Source organism: Pithys albifrons, chromosome 5 (genome assembly GCF_047495875.1).
Source record: "Pithys albifrons albifrons isolate INPA30051 chromosome 5, PitAlb_v1, whole genome shotgun sequence".
Classification (NCBI taxonomy): Eukaryota; Metazoa; Chordata; class Aves; order Passeriformes; family Thamnophilidae; genus Pithys; species Pithys albifrons.
The window spans coordinates 28,330,218-28,346,894 of record NC_092462.1 but is presented as its reverse complement, the minus strand read 5'-3'; the positions used below and the strand labels follow the sequence as shown (position 1 = coordinate 28,346,894).

The 16,677-nt window shown below is 44.3% G+C and overlaps 1 protein-coding gene across 9 annotated transcripts; it reads right to left on the bottom strand.

Annotated features, from left to right (window-relative positions):
- Window positions 1-355: 355 nt before the first annotated feature.
- Window positions 356-16,508, bottom strand: LOC139672276 (UDP-glucuronosyltransferase 2A2-like). 9 transcript variants are annotated; one of them, XM_071556039.1, is made up of 9 exons: window positions 16,439-16,505; window positions 13,122-13,290; window positions 11,522-12,414; window positions 9,073-9,705; window positions 5,613-5,761; window positions 4,199-4,330; window positions 3,738-3,825; window positions 2,910-3,129; window positions 356-1,698 (listed from the first exon to the last, which is right to left on the bottom strand). In XM_071556039.1, exons 3-9 carry the CDS (start codon window positions 12,255-12,257, stop codon window positions 1,422-1,424), a joined length of 2,235 nt encoding a protein of 744 aa, XP_071412140.1. In that variant the 5' UTR covers window positions 12,258-12,414; window positions 13,122-13,290; window positions 16,439-16,505; the 3' UTR covers window positions 356-1,421. The 9 variants fall into 9 exon arrangements, with proteins under 9 accessions (XP_071412140.1, XP_071412135.1, XP_071412133.1 ...); XM_071556034.1 differs by lacking the exon at window positions 9,073-9,705 and having other exon boundaries at window positions 13,122-13,285; window positions 16,439-16,508; XM_071556032.1 differs by lacking the exon at window positions 9,073-9,705.
- Window positions 16,509-16,677: the final 169 nt, after the last annotated feature.

The window sequence follows — 16,677 nt, the reverse complement described above, 5'->3', positions numbered from 1 at the left end:
CAGTATGCTCAAGGCTTGCTGGCTGCCTGGCACCTGGAGTGACATCTCAGCAACTGGGTCATGGGGGCTGTTAGTAATCAAGCTTGGTGGAGCTGTGCCTACCTCTGAACATTTACAGCAAGCCCTTTCTAATCTGGGGCCCAAATGTCATGCTATTCCACTTTCTGTTTACTTTGCATATTTTAATATGCATATTCTTGCATATCATCCTATTGTGACAATAGGAACAGTGTACCAGAACTTGCCATGAGATGCAGTAGTCTTATTGTAACCCCTCTTTAGTCTGGAAACGGTTCACTTGAGCTTTGGTACATGTTGAAGTATGAAGAGATTTAAGCAGATGTTGAAGCATAACTGCTGATAAAAACCAATGTGGTGTAAGGAATTTTATTATGTAAACAAGCAATCATGTTTTCTTAGCCTGTTCTGTTTGAAAAACAATTTCAGAGTACAGCAAATATCAGGTACAATTGAAGCAGGTCCTTTCTTGAGTAAGCTGGTAGAGCAGTGAAATAACCTTATCTAGAACAGGAGACCTGAACTAGGAGCATTATAGTAGACACCTTTAACAACTGAAGAAGTACTGCATTTACTACCACTCTTATCTGACCCAAGAGCAGCATTATTTTCCCTCAGACTTCTCAGGCAAGGCAAATGACTAATGCATTGTTCCCACATGTAATGTTACTGCTTTGCAAGTTCCCTCTCTAGAGCTTTTCTGGCATGACCCAGAGGCAGTTGTGGGTTAAAATATGCATATTCCTGAGAGGTGATTTTCATGCCCCTGCAGTGTTGCAGTTAGAATGATGGCCTGTGCAGCAGGACTCTAGACTGAAAGGAAAAGTGAAACACTTCCCAGAAAAGGAATTTCTCTGATGGTCTTAGGACTCTGGTCTCCCCTCAGCCCCTAAGTAGTCAGTACATTTGCCACGTGCAGCTCCCAGTTGTCATGATCATGACCCTTCAGGCAGGCACCTTTTAGGAGCCTGTGATCTTAGCTTCACTGTCCTGTCAGGAGAGAGACACTCTGATTGTGAATCATCAAGTCTGGGTTACACTAGAGGAGAGGACAGAGTTCAGGTAAGAAGACTAGTTGCAGACCCACAGCACCACATGAGGGAAGGCTGAATTTATGAAATATACCAAAGAATCACCATAGTAAGGGACCATGTGTGATCAGCTAACAGAGCCCTAAGGAATAAAGCAGCTATAATTCAATTTTACTTAGGCCAGAGGGAATTGACTGGTCAAGCAAGCAGCTCTGCCCCACAATGGCTTTGTAGCATGACCCTGTCAGTGGGGTGTGTCATGACATGCCCAAATTAAGGCATATCCTAGTAATTCTGTTCACCAAAGAATGTACATAAATGCCTTGCCGAATCTACCTAGGAGAAGAAAAAGTGCTGATGGGAACAAGATGTCTATTCTTTCTTCTTCTTTGCAATCCTGCCACATCTTCTACAGCAACATAAGCAACACTTAACAAGAATGAAGACAACAATGGCTATACAGGTGCACAAGAATGCCAGAACATCCAGGGAGTGGTACTGGTACCAGGTGAGATGGTGAGCAGCTGGTCTCAAGTGCTTTGCTCCTTTGTGGCGCATAACAAATTCAATCCAGAAGACAGCTCTGTCCAGAGGTTTAACTGGCTGATCATGGTGTATCTTGGATAACTTCAGAGCATTTTCCTTATAGCTGGGGGACAAAAAAAAGAAACAAAGGAGATTTCTCACTGATTCCTGAAACAACCTATTTAGCATTTGGCAGTCTTCCTGAGGAAGGTAGACAGCTCTTGTTTTACTTTCATCAGCCATATATTTGAAACTGATCCGGTTTATTCCTGTACACTTAAAATTGGGTTAAGAGTAGTAATAGAGAAAGCCAATATTTTGCAAAGAAAAGTTACTAGAAATTATTCCAGATACTGCTTTAAAAAAAGCAACTGGAAATATTTGCAGCATTTTATATTCCAATATAATACAGCATGCTGGTTTTGTTTGGGAGAGAGTTAAATTTCTTCACAGTAACTTGTGTGGGCTATGTTTTGGATTTGTGCTGAAAAGTGTTGATAAAACTGGGATGCTTTCCTTACTGCTGAGTAGCCATTTCACAGAGCCAAGGCCTTTTCTGTCTCTCACATAACCCCACCAGCAAGGGGGCTGGGGGTGCACAAGGAGTTGAGAGAGGACACAGATAGGACAGCTGACCCCAACAGACCAAAGGGATATCCCAGGCCCTATGATGTCATGCTCAATGATAAAACTGAGGGGAAGGTTGGGGAGGTCACATACACCAGATATCACTCAGATTGTTACAGGTCACCTTCACCATGGCTAACTCCCTTGGATACTAGATACCTCCATCAGTGTTGGTCCATTTGCTTCAGGAGTTTGAAAGTTCTTATTGAAAGAACACCTATCATTCACACTTGTCAGGAGCTGCTGCCAAAGACTTTTCCAGTCCCTTTGTCAATGGCCTTATCCTTAGCAAGGGATCCCAGCTGCCTTCCTTACCTTCTTAAGTCCTGAATGATGGGCATGGTAACCTAAGGATATGGGTAAATCAGGAGTAGGAGAATAAACTGTTGTGACTGCTGACAGAGAAGACCTAATACAACTAGAATTGTCACTCAGTGCCTCCAGAGGATTTACACTAGCAGGGATGTCTTTGGGCTTTCCAAGAACTTTTTCTTAAAGGGATCATAAAATGTAGTATAAGGAAAAATAAATTGCTGATCTCTTCTATTTGAGAAATGCTGATTCTCAGAAATGAAAGATGGTTTTAATCTGAAACACAAACTCAGCTGCTCTACCTTTTCCATCCCAGAAGAGCTAGCAGAATTTCTCACATCAGCAGCCCAAGGTTTTAATAACCTCAACTTACTGTATGGCAAGAATAAAACTCACATGGAATTGTAAATGACTGTATTCAGTGCATTAACCAGGTCCTCAGTCTTTAGTGTGTTGAAATCCACATGAACCGCAGCTCCCTTTGCTACCATGTGAGCAATGTTGTCGTGCTGGTCAGCAAACATTGGAATCCCAACCATTGGGATCCCATGGTAGATGGCTTCATAGAGCCCGTTGGTCCCTCCGTGAGTAATAAAGGCCTTTGTGGAGGGATGGCCTGGAACAGGGAAGGAAAGATGCATTTAACAGCAGCTGTGGCAGACTGTATTGACTGGGAAGTGAACAGTGCAAACCACTGGGGCAAATGCAGTGCTAGAGAAGGGAACAGCCCTGACCTCTGGGTCAGCAGCAGAGCTTGCACACGCAGCTTTCATGCATTCATACTTATTTAATACAATGTGAATCATCATGTCCCACTAGATTACCCCAGTTACCTTAGCCTTTCTGCTCTTGTGCAATTCTAGTTTTCACAGGGTGTCAGATTCAGAACAGCCCCCTGCTTTTCTTACCTTAGGTCAAGCATTTTGAAGAATAAGCCTTGGAGATTAACTGCAGAGGCCAAATTGAACTCCAGAGTACATCTCTACTCAACTCCTGCCTACAGGTGGTTTTGAGCCCTTCCAGACAACTGCCACCAAGCTCTGTTAAGTCAGAGCCTTTAAGGAATTAAGGCTCCCAAGAGCAAAGCTCTGCAGCTTAAGCTATGAAACTGAGTAGATCCACAAGTGTTACACAGTTCTGTTCCCCGAGTTAGCCATTTAGGAGAAAAACAAAGGAAACAGTTGTTCCAAGGGTGCAATCCATCCCAGATAGAAGCAGTCTCACCAAGCAGGTCATTTTGGGGTATCCAGTCATAAATCCTGGTGTTGGAGCCCAGAGTTTCTGGTTTTTTTCCTTTGTACCGCCAGAGGACCTTGAACAAGGAATAAAATAAACATGGTGCATGTGATGTGTCCTCTAGTATTATTACATGTATTGTAGGACTCTATCTCAAACCCATGTAACTTTCCCCAGTAATTCAAATAGCTTTGGCCCCAGCTGAGTTCTTTGATTAGTTAATATGTGCTTATTGTAACACACCTCCACGTAATTTGGTTGAGGTGAAACACCAGAACTCCACATGAGGTAGCTCAGCAGTCTGTCTCTGAGAGCCCAGCTTCCCAGCTGTAGCACATCCAGCAGGGATGCAGTTTAAAAACAGGCCAGTTCAAATGTAAAAGTCTCACTGAAGGCAACAGGGGTGAAAAAACCAAGGCAAATTGGTTTAGGCCTGAAAGAAAATTCACCTTTTGTGGAAACTGGCTGAGGGCTTTGGCAATCACATTACTTTTTTCATCACTTAGGTTGTAGACCATTGACCCAAGAGAGAATACCACGATGCCATGTTCCCCTGAGCTCTGGACAAATTCTTCCATTTCCTAGGAGAGGAAGAAAGCATATCAGGAGTAATTATGCCATGCAGATTACACAGATTTCTGTGAACAAAGAGCATAACCATTTTAGCTTATCAATTTGATAATCGTGGTGTTATGAGCACCTCCTCTGGCAGAAGAGCATTACAAAGACAGACCTGGGCCTGGGCAGAACAGCTTCTCCCCCTAAGAATGAGCAGGACAAGTTGAGATGGGTGACAGGTGCTTTGTCTTTTTGAAAGAAAATCTAGCAGTTTCAGGACACGTTTCTTCTGGAGCACAAGCAGCAGGAATGGATCCTGGTATTGTCATGAGTTGGCAATACCCTGTGGCCTCCTCCCTAGCATAGTCATTTTCCTGGAACTAGTACTTTCTATTACATAACTCTGCAGGAAGGGACCATGCTGAAAACTGACAGGGTTTTTCAGCATCCTGATCACAGACTGAGTCACTGCCATCATTTTGTTAGCCAGACAGTTCCCTTATTGCTTGCAACACACCACATTGCTTAAAAGGTTTTCTACAAATCAGACCAATAGGTTTGTCTGTTCCTTTTTTCAGTTAGAGTCATGTGAAATGGCAGTAACATCCAAAAGAGAATAGTTATCCATTTCCCCCAACCTCAACCCCTGCTACAGGGGAGTGGGAAGGGAATTAAAAGGTTTCTTTTAGTAGACAACTTGCACTGATAATGGCCTACATCTTCTGAGGCGCTTAGAGGAATGATAATCTAGACTACAGCTTGTCATTTTGCCATCATCAGTATCTGGGAGCTTCAATTCCACCAGAATATAGCCATTCACAGCAGAGTGTAAGCTGGATATGCTAAAGTCTTTTAATTCCTTTAAGGTATCTTAAACTAAGGTACCATAGAAGTGTTTCTCACTCATCTCTTTCTGCCTGTTCTGACCCCATTTTAGCTGAAGAATTTGTCCTGTCACAGTGCCTTTTTGCATTAGGTATTTCAGTGTTACCATGGGCTGCAAGTCTGTACCTTATAATTAAATCTCACACTTAACTACTCTGAGGTAGCCTGTGTTTTTCCTAAAACAGACACTGTATTCCACCATGCTGTCAGCCATCTTCTTTTAAGACAGCAGGCTGTAAACCCAGACCTCTGTTTGAACAAGTGTGGATAGATGCTAAATAGTTCCACGCTCCCCACCAGCAGCAGAACTTTTCTTTAAGAATGAGCTTTCTCAGGACATGGCTTGCATAGCTGATCAGGGAAACAGTCTTTCCTCTGCTGCACAACCAACTAGCTAACAGGAGACCAAAGCTGGGTTACCTTTGGTAGTGGCTTTGCAGGCTGACAGTGAAGTCCTCCAACAAACTCAAAGTTGGGCAGGAAAGGGCGTGGAAATTCAAAATCCCAGTAAGTTCTGATTAACCATATCTCTGCTTTCCCCATCGTCTCACATAGAGTTGTGGGCCTTCCTGTGAACGAGGAGGAAGAGGTTTACAACATGCCCGAGAGTGACCTTGTTTGCTCTAGATTGTGAATAGGAGCCTTACCTTTGTCTTTTGGCACTCCCAATCAGTGTAATCTATCAAACCATGCATAAAATGAAAACATTCACAAGTCTGGACCTATTCCTTGCCCCGTCCCGTGTTCAGACTTGGCAGGTGGCCGCCAACAAAGCAATACAACCTTTAAGAGAACTTTGAACCTTCAGGATTAATTTAGAGCAGTACAAGCAGGAAGATTTATTATCTGTAATATAGAAGTACAATCTTGTTGCTGAAATTCTTGCCACTGAAAGACTTCATTACCTGTGCTTGTAATAAAACCGCAGTTTGGGGAAGAGAACAATCACACAAAACTTAGTTCCAAATAAAAAATAAATCACAAAGTGATGATCACCTGTCAGGGAGGAGTAAAGTTTTAAAATTAAGTTCTGTAGCATCTTTCAAATGATGACTCAGTCAGTGACTGCTCCGACAACAATAAAGACAGGTACAGACATACTCAGTTTTCTTGAAAACTGGGTCAGCAGCTTCTGACACATATTGGGAAAAAATTGGCCAAATCCATAGATGCTTTGCATGTCTTTTTATGCAAAAAACATTGTCTTTAGAAACTCATCTACAGAAAAAATCTAATGGATCTAATGTTTTACAGATGACCAGTATATTCTTATATACATGTTGCAAGTTGTCTTTGCAGTAGTTTCTCCACAAAACAAAACTGGGCAGTAAAAGTGTTAAAAGTATTGATAAATTAGTGGCCACAGCCAGCCTAATACAAGCAGGAATCAAGCAAAATGAGCAGTGAGATAAAAATTATCTGTTGGGCATCTTCTTATACTACATCGTAATCTACACCAGTGATTTTTTTTTCTTTATGAAGATCAACAAGTGAATTACAAAGCTGCTGAAGTGAAAATTAAGTCTGCATTACATTTGGAGTGATATAAGATGTAATTAAGTCTTATGGGGTATTAAGAAAAAATCAATCCAGGGAAGAGGGACTGGTTTGCAGAGCACTAGCTTGTCTGTGTTTGGTAAACGCAGGAAGAGATAGGGCAGCAGCAGAAGAGATGCCCTTGTGCTTGCTGTTCACTCGTTATCTGCCTAAACTGGCAGATATTCTGGACAAGCTTCAAAGTCCATTGAACTAAAAGGTCTCTTTAATAGACTTTGAATCACGCCTCAGTTGTACTATGTTGGGACAAAATTTTCAGGTATGTATGTAGTTTAAGGAGACTATTTCAAACTCTGAATGGTGGATGAAAGGGAAAGGTGACAGTTCTTTGTCTACTGTTCAAGAATCTGAACTCATGCTCAACTTCCTGCACTATGCAGCATTGCAAGATACTTCCAGAGGATGCATGTCGTGTGAATGAAATGTGCCTTTTTTGCTCTGCAGTTGTTCAGAGACAGCCAGTGTTCCCAGTTACAACAGGGTCAACTCCATCCCTGTATTGTTAATGGAGTTGTCTCCAGTGCCTTACATTTAGGTGAGGAATGATTTTGCCCTTCCAGCCTTTATCTTCTACCATCTTAACTGCAGAAGTTGGTATCACCAAGATGAAGAAGCAAAAACTGTCCTCTGAAAGCACTAAAATGAGCATACAGCTCACTGCAAGAATTTGCCAGCAATATCACTGTTTACAGAAATTAGAGCCACATGCTTTGTAGACCTTCAGGAGGAACTAGAGCAAAAGTGTGCTTGTGTCTGAAAGACTAGATCAGATTTAAAAGGGAAAGCAGAGCCTCTATGACCAAAACAGGATTGCCACCTCTGTTGGCCTTTGAGAAAGAGTATTTTGAGACAACAGCACTGAGGTCCCAAAACATTCAAAAGGCACAACCTTTGCAAGAGGAGAAACCACTCTACAGCTGCCTTACCTAAGACATTGCTGTAGTATCCATCCCATTCATCTCGCCAAAACTTCAAGAAAAATAAATCCATGTAGAAGTAAAAGAGGAAGTTCTGTAGTCTTTCCATAAAGGACATCTGGTCTGTCAGTCCACTTGTACTAGCAGGCACATAGGAAGGTGGGGATGGGACCCCACCACACAGCCGCTCTACTACATTCCCATCAGAGAAGCGGAAGCTGTAGACAAAAGGTATTGCTAGGATTTCTGCTACAAGCTCCCCACCTACTGCCAGGGGGTCAGCGATCAGAGCATCAAACTTGGCCTGCTTCAGTTTTGCTATCAGCTGAGAGTTCCTCAGCAAGGTGTCACAGGTTTGCTTTGACATATTGGTAAAGACCTCCAGGTCCTCTTTCATCCTCCACATGACCTCCCAGGGGAAGAGATTAGAGACTTCATTCAGCCAGAAATTGAGGAAGTCCTCCATGGCAGCATCCAGGGTCTTCTGGCTAAAGGGGACTTGCAGGACTTCAAAGGTGAAGGGGGAGGAGGTGTCTTGGTAATCGATGAGCAGATTGCTTGAGGGTACTAGCACAGTCACTTCATGACCCCGGAGAACAAGCTCTTGCAGCAGCACTTTCATGTTGATCCAGTGACTTGCATCAGTGGGCCAGACCACCACCCTTCCACAAAAGCCAGTGCTCCAGCAGCATGCATAGGCCCAGAGCAGCCAGGAGGCCTTTGGCCTTATCATCTCAACATTCCAGGTACAACTCTGGTCTGACTGAACTGGAAGCTGTTCACTGCTTCACTATGCAAACACTTTAAAGCCAACCAATTAAAGGGACACCCATCTGATGCCAAGATTGGCAAGCATGACAAGAGGGCATGTCGTAACACAACACTCAGAAGAATAGGGCAAGCAGCAAATCCCATTCTGGAATATCCTGCAGAGCCACAGCATTAAAGCATCCTTGTTGTTATCTACAGTGTTTTCAGCACAAATCCATCATATAGCCCATGCAAGCTAACAAAACAGGTATTGCACATGAAGCCTTAAATGATAAACCCCACATTTAACAATAAAACAAGACACCACAAGATCCAAACAGCTCTGAGGCTTAAACAACAGATCACCAAACCATGCTTCTGCCAGCACAAGATTTTCTTATCATGTCAAACAGGATAAGCATCAAAAACACGCAGCTAGGTACTCTAATAGTAGGATATCTAACAGCTTAACTCTCAGAAGAATGACACCTTACTAGTGAAATAAAAATAAAAACACCTTAAAGTCTTATATTGAAATAATATCCATTTCATCTGCCCGCCAGCAATGCATATGTGTTTGACCTGTTTCCTTTTAAGTGTTAACTGTTATCACTTAGAGCAGCAGATGTAATTTCTGGAAGAGACAACAGCCTTACCTAAAACATCACTGTAGTATTGATCCCAGCTTCCCCAGAGAACGTAATGATACATGCTATCCTGCACAACATAGAGGAAGATGTTTTTTAGCCTTTCCCAGAAAGTCATCCTATCTGTTAGGCTGCTCAGGGTGGCTGGCACATATGAAGGAGGTGCTGGGAGTGTCCCACAGAGCCGCTCCAGGGTGTTGCCTATGGAGAACCGGATGGTATACACGAAGGGGATACCCAGCTTCTCAGCAAACAACTCCCCACCGGGTGCCAGTGCGTCTGCCAAAAAGACATCAAAGGCGGCTGCCCTCAGTCTCTCCAGCAACACCTCATTCTTCAGGACTTCATCACAAATGGTTTTGGTTATGTTCTCCATCTTTTTCACAAGTTGAGCTGTCTTGTAAGCACTTTTCCACACTGGTAGCACTCTCATCTTGTAAGACCAAAAATAGAAAAGTTCATCCATTAAGGCAGCCATCTCCTTTTTGGTGATCGGTACCTCAATCACCTCAAATTGGAAGAGTGAGGGCTGTGAGGCATTGAAGATGAGGAAGCATGAAGGCATCAGCACGGTCACCTCATGGCCCCGGACCACAAGCTCCTGGAGAATATGCTGCATGTTCAGCCAGTGGCTGTTGTCAGCTGTCCAGACCAACACCTTCCCCCCAGAGCCCCAGCCCAACATGGCCAACAGCCACAGCACTGCCACCTCCTTCCCTGCCATAGCCTGCCCTGTGTGGCCATGCACACGTGGCTTTCCTTCACTGGGAGCAGCAGCACTCCCACACTGGGCTGGGCATGTGCGACACTGCCTCGGTCCCAAGGGCAGGGAGTCAAGGTAGGTGGCATGAAATCCTGTCCTGGATAATAGCATGTTTTCCTGGGAAGGGGAAAAAAAAGTAACTGGCACCATCTAGCACCCTGTGGTGGTAAGTAGCTTGCTAAAGCTGGAAGATCTGCTTTTGGAGCAGCGGGGAGACCCCTTAACCCCTGAGGGGCTTGGTCCAGTGAGGATCGTATCCTGCTGGTAGTCCAGTTCTCCTGCTTGTCTAACTACAGTCTGTGTATTATCTGTTAGGTAGAAGAGGTGACTTTCATTCTTCTGGCTCTTTGAAGCACAGCTGGATACACAGCAAAGATGTTCACTGACTGTGGGCACTTTTGCTTTTATGAGGCCTCTGAGTATCCCTTTACAGTGCACTTAGTGTCGTGATCCATGGCTGCAGCTCAGGAGCTGCACCTCAAAATGGATGAAACTACACAGCAAATGACTCCAGAATCAGAGTAAGACTGTCCTTAAGTGAACTTGCCTCAACCAGAGCATGCATCGTGGGTGGTCAGAGCTGGTTGGTAATCCTGTGGGCTTCCTGCCTGCCACTAAGTGCCAATTATGCACTGCAAATTGAACTAGAAAACCCTTTAAATAGTTTATTTATGGCCCCTTCTGATGTGCAATTAAGAAATAATGTAAGGCCTCTTCACTGCGCTAAAAACCATTATTTACAGGGTTTCAAACACCTCTGTTACACAGTGTTTTCCTAATGCTGTTTTGCAAGGCATCTGCTAACTGTTTCCATGCTGCCTAGAGCATCCTTTCCAGGATGAAAGTGAGTATTATGGCAACAGCTGGACTCTGAGAAGCCAAGCAGAGATACTTCATCTACTATGCACATGACAACAGCTTGGTGTACTTCTGGAGTCCTGCAGCATTCAGATATATGCAGGCAATTTTTTGAACACCAAGAGATTTGCAAGTATTCTTTTTCAAGAGCTCAATGCAAGAGTAGTAGAAATGGCATGCTGATTAATAGCACACATTTTTCTACATATTCACTCAACACTGTCCAGAAGAAAAGCCTGCAGAGAAAAAAAGACTTCTTGTTTTCACTGTTTGCTTGTGGGTGGAGAGTATGTTTTGAATAAAACTTGTTTTGTGTAGAGAGAATTGGTTTTCTATGACCACTGACATAAGTGAAGTCTTTATTACAAAGCCACAATGCATTTCAGTATTGTTACTGAGAGTGGCAAGGCTGGCTTGCAGTTCACCGGCACCCCCCTCCTTGATATGGTACTCTGGATTAGGAAAACAGCTCTTTTCCTGGCTGCCTTCTGTGCAGTCATTGAAGGGGGAAATATGTAAGCTGAGGATCCCTTGCTGAGGGCCCTACATGGTGTGGAAGTTGTATGAACCTCCACATTAAAATTAATTATGAGAAAAGTCAAGTCATCTATTGCAAAGACTCTGATCCTGTCTCAGTGAAATGGCATTACAGCACAGCACTCTGACAGGTTAATGAGTGCAACTGTTGGAGCCTGGTGACTCCTTCTCTTTTTTGGGACGTAGTGACAAACCTCTTATGGACTTCTCCCTTGACTTTGTGACCCTGCCAGGTTTCTCGCTCTGTAGGTCATAAGCATGAAGGCTGTATAATGAGAAGTGAATTATCCAAAGACTTACCTAGGATCTTGCTGTAATAGATATCCCAATGTCCCCAGTAGCTCTGGAAAACATAGTCTTGCAGATGGTAAGACACAAAATTTTTTATTCTCTCACCGAAGGACATGTGGTCAGTGAGCTCAGACAAGGCTGCAGGTGTGTAGGATGGTGGGGTTGGGATCTTGCCACAGTGCCTCTCTAAAGTGAAGGCTGGAGAGAAGCGTAGTGAGTAGACAAAGGGGATGTCCAGCTTAAGAGCCATGAGTTCCCCACAGGGGGTCACTGGGTCTGACAGCAGCATGTCAAAGCCAGCGCCCTGCAGGCGAGCCATCAGCTCTCGGTTGGCAAGCACCGCATCGCACATGAGCTTGTTCATCTTCTGCCAGCCTACGGACAGTCTTCCCAACTCCCTGTAAAACTGCCAGAAGGTCAACATGGTTGGCCTGTTATTGAGCCACAGTTCCACTATTCCATTAATCAGGCTCTGAGGGACATCTTTCTTGTAAGGCACATAATACACCTCAAAATTCTCCCCAGCCTTAGCCTTGGGTTCAATGAAGAGGGTCGCGTTGGATACCAGGATAGTAATGCTGTGCCCACGGCGGATAAGCTCCTGTATAATTACATTCATGTTCAGCCAGTGGCTGCCTTCCGTTGGCCAGACCAACACCTTCCCACAGAAAACAGGCCCTAGAAGAGCAACCTGAAAAAGGAGCAACTGGAGGTATTTCTTTGAGCCAGTGGTTTTCATTGCCATGGCAGAGTTTAGGGCTAAATATCCTGGGAATTTTTCCTTCCAGTTAGGAGTGCTGCACCTCTATTCTGTTTGATGACACCTTACTAATACTCTTAGCAAAAGCAAGAAATTGTTGTTGCACAAGTGATGCCTTTATAACCCACGTTTGGTCTCAGGTCTGAAAAGACAGAAAAAAATAATTGGTCATTCACTTTTCCCTTTCCGCCTTTGACCTTGTTAATTTCCTCTTGAGTAAATTTTCCCTGGTTAGCAGCGTGGCAGAAATGCTGACTGCTGTGAAAGGACCTGGTCCCCTGGATGCCAGCTTTGAGGTTTAAAGAAATCCCTTGCATTTTTTCCATGAACTACTGATGCCAGAGGTAGCCCAAGGGAGGAGAAACCACAGGACTAGGTTGGAAGTGGCATCCTTTTTCATAGTGAGATGTTAGAAGTGCTGATATTTCCCACACTGAGAGAAGGCAACAAATCCTTTATTTGGTTAAGGTAATGCCAATAAAAACATGTAATTAGTTCTGATACGTGAAAGGTGGTTTCTGACTGCTCCCAGACAACTCTTTAGACACGGACTCCATTGCTACAGCCTGGGGCACATCACCACCAACCTGGTCATGTTGTGGACTTAGTTCAGGTGTCTAGACATGGGTCTAGGCTCCTCCTGGCCCCTAAAGGTGCTTCTCAGAGTAAAACCTACATCTTCTGGGATAGCTCTCTCTTGGAAATTTTTCTTTTGAATGTAAGTGCTATGTCCTGGAAGGAGCTTTTAACCACCAGGAGCCAGAATTACACCTAAAACCCACACAGATAAAGATACACTTGATTCAACACAATTTGGGGAATAAATGCCATGTAGCAAAAAGCTCTTACCTGGTGTAGTCTTCCAAGGTACACAAGTATTGTGCTTTGAGTCGCAAGGTGCAATTTGCTACACTGGTTTGTTTCTGGTCCTTGCCGCTCCCCTCCTCTGGCCTGGGCTGCTCCAGCGGGATTGGTTATCAGGCAGAAGGAGATTAAGTAATGTACTCTCTGAACTGGACTTTTTAAGAGGAAGTAATAAAATACAGGATGAATGCAACAAGGCATGTATTCTGTGTTTATTCATTGCTTTGTTATGCTCTGGGAATGCAATAGTTGCGATGGTCTTTCCCATGCTAGGGTGTATTATAATGTTATTACAGAGCCAGATTCTCAGGAGGACTTGGCATACTATAGCTCAGAAATATGATGTCTGACTGCTAAAAAGATTTTTTTTTACTCCCTATAGGGTCCGAGGTGGCAAAATAAAATTGTTTGTTAGGTGATAGATTAATTTATAAACTGTCAACAGGGACAAGGAGGGAATCTTGTGCTTTGCTTTCGGAGGTTTTCAAATATTAATATATTACCCATACTGGCTGTGTGATCCTTGATCCTGGAGATCTAGGCAAGTTTTTAATAACCTGAAAATATAGGAATCTAAAGGTGCATCTCCATGGGTTTTAAATATTGTCCATAATATTCAATCAGGCTTTTTCTAAACCCACAGAATCCTGGGCAATTATGCCAGCATGTTTCACCAGTAATTTGGCCTTACAGCCAGGAATTTCACTACAATCTCTCCACAGGCCTTTGTATCCAGGATAATACATTTTTTTTCAGGCTCCTCTAGCTTATTTGTAAAGTCCTGTAGGAAACTTATAGCTTGTCCAGCAACTATGGAAAGGACATCTTCATGTGAGCTGGAGCAGATCACAGAATCATAGCATATTCTGAGTTGGAAGGGACCCACAAGGACCATTAAAGTCCAGATATTGCCCCTGCACAGGACTGATGTTACAGTAAAATCATAAGTGTGCAATTCAGATCTATAAAAAGCCCTGTGAGACTTAGCTATCAGCCAGAAGCAGCAAGGAGCTCAGCTGCTGCTGGCTGCTAGGGAAGAGGTTTACTCCCTGAGAATTCACATGGTATCAATTCACAGGACTCTGCAGGTGCACGAAAATAGCCAGGATGAAATAATAAAAACATGGGACTTGTGAGAGATGGGTTCTAACCAACTTAAGTATCTGGTGTGGTGGTGTGTAACTCTTTTAGTCAATAAGCTGTAGTCCTAACCCTATATAAACTGTGTGCTATGTGTAATAAAAGGTCTTCACTATGAATCTCATAGATTGGTGTGAAGTCCAGTTCCTCCACCATTTATTTTTAGTTTACTTTACAGGACAGCCCCAAGAGTCACACCATGTACCTGAGAGTATTGTTCAAACGCTTCTTGAGCTCTCTCAGGTTTGGTGCTGTGACCACTTGTCTGGATAAAAATTTGGATGGGAACTTGTTTTTTTGGTTTTTTCCAATCCCTTAGTAACTAATTCCTCCATAGTAAATGAGAGCTATTACTAGGGGAACCAGAGGGTTAAATTTGTCTTGTTTCCAAGGCCAGCTTTTAAAGATGATACTCAGACCACTCAAATCAGAGAAAATAAGCATTTTGAGAGGATTAAATGACAAAATCCAGCAAATGAGAGAGAAGGGGACGAGAAGAAAGTACATGGTTTTAAGTGCCTGTACTTTACACATCTAACATTACTAAGTAGAAGTGCTGCAAACAGTGATGCAACCTCCAGCCTTGTTAAATAACAACAGGCTTTTCAAGGCTAAAGCCCTTATGCAGAAGTTAGGCAATGCAAACTAGTGTTTTCTTAGGGGTCTCTTCACCATTGTGCTGGCCAGATGAGGGTTATGATGTGCATGGCACTTTTATTTCCAGAAAACCTTGATGCCAGCCAGCACCTCAAAAATTCAGGGCCAGGGTGGAAAAAGGAAGATTTTGCCCTGAAGAAGAACCAAATGATTCCCTAGTTTCCCTTAATGCAATAAAGCAGTTCTGGTCTGAAAGTAGACTTAAAATTTTGTCTTGACTATCTTTTTTCTTGGGGGGGGGGGGGGGGGAGGGGCGGGGAGAAGGGGGAGGAGGAGTCTGGACTGGGAAAATTTCAAGGCTGGCTCATCCCTGACCTCAAGCAGAAGTGACTGGATTGAGCAATTCTGGAGAGCCACGTGTGCACGTGCTCAGTAAAACACCATTTCCATGTGATCCCCAGGGCACAGGTTAACTCCAGCTGAAGTTAATGAGCTGAAATAGCCTCCAACCTATGACCAGATTTCTTGGAAAAATAGTATCTTTATGCCTCTATGCAGGAGCTGCAGTACTGAATTACCAGGAGCTAGGTTTAGAGAATTTCATTTGGATTTCTTGATTCAGTTTAAGATTTTATGAACTGTCTTCACTGCTACTGTAATGCTACACCTTGGCATGTAAACATACAGACACCGGGGTTGCTGCCACTGGAGCCTTTTCCACTCTGCAAGCCAAAACAATAAAGAACTCAGAGAAGGTTTAGGCCAAGCTTTATGTCCCTGCTAGGAATTGTGCATTATTGGTGAAAATAGGTGCTGCAGTTGTCCTTCTCAGCTCTACAGTAAAGAGTAGCAGCAGAGAATTGCCAAAGATACTTGCAGATATGGTACACTGTCTTGCCAGCATCTGTCCGACCCCCAGGGGGAACTTCCATGCTCTGTGATGGGCAAATCTGCAAATCCTCAGAATACAGACATGATGGACTCACTGAATGGTTCATCAGCCCAGAGAGGAGGAGTTGCTCTCTCTTCCTTCCACCTTTTCATGCATGTTCACTCTTCATGCTCCTATTGCAAGCCTTTCCGTGACAAGTCAGGTTGCCCATGATTAATATTAGTGGTGAGTTTGCTGCTGGGGCAGGAAGCAGATGGGCAAAGAACAGGCAGTCCAGCATGGTCAGGGCAGCCTGGGCACCTGGCAGAGAGCCTGCCCAGGGAGCACTGCACAGAGCAGAGGTCACCACAGCCATTCCTGCACCCACTGCTGGAGGGGGGGAGTGGTGGTGTGCATCTGCAGGAACAGGAGCACACTCAGAGCCCCAGTGAGGGCAGAGGGGGCCCACGGGGTGCCAGCATCACCCCAACCAGGCACATCTCCCCTTGCGTAAGCATGACAGGGGAAGGAACTGGGTCTCTGAGGTTATTGCAGCAGATCCCAGGTCAGGGAAAAGTTTAAGGTGGCTGATTGCACCCAAAAGTACCCCAAACCTGCCACCCTGGACCCCACAGCACACAGCTCTGAGCATGGCCAAAGCACCCCCAGGGCAGCCCCAGGACACTCCTCTCACCTAACACGGTGCTGCTCCACGCCAGGAGAGTGACGCTGGGAGAGTGATAGCAGTGGTTTTTATGGGGAGAGGCAGGGCTGAGAGGGCAGCAATGTTTGCCAGCGCTGTGGCAGCCAGGAGGGAGGAGCAAGTGCAGGGAGAAGCCACCAGCTGCTGACCTGCAGGCAGGGCCATAGTGGACATCCACAGCCCCACCAATCTTGCTTCTCACCCCCAGGTCTCAGACTGTGTCTCCCCAT

Excerpts from the sequence above, each read along its gene's own strand:
- LOC139672276 (XM_071556039.1), bottom strand. The coding sequence starts at position 12,257 with ATGGCAATGAAAACCACTGGCTCAAAGAAATACCTCCAGTTGCTCCTT. Across the intron at positions 3,826-4,198 it reads TCAGCCAGTTTCCACAAAAG|GTCCTCTGGCGGTACAAAGG; the intron begins GTGAATTTTCTT and ends TCCTTGTTCAAG. Across the intron at positions 1,699-2,909 it reads ACAGTCATTTACAATTCCAT|CTATAAGGAAAATGCTCTGA; the intron begins GTGAGTTTTATT and ends TTTGTCCCCCAG.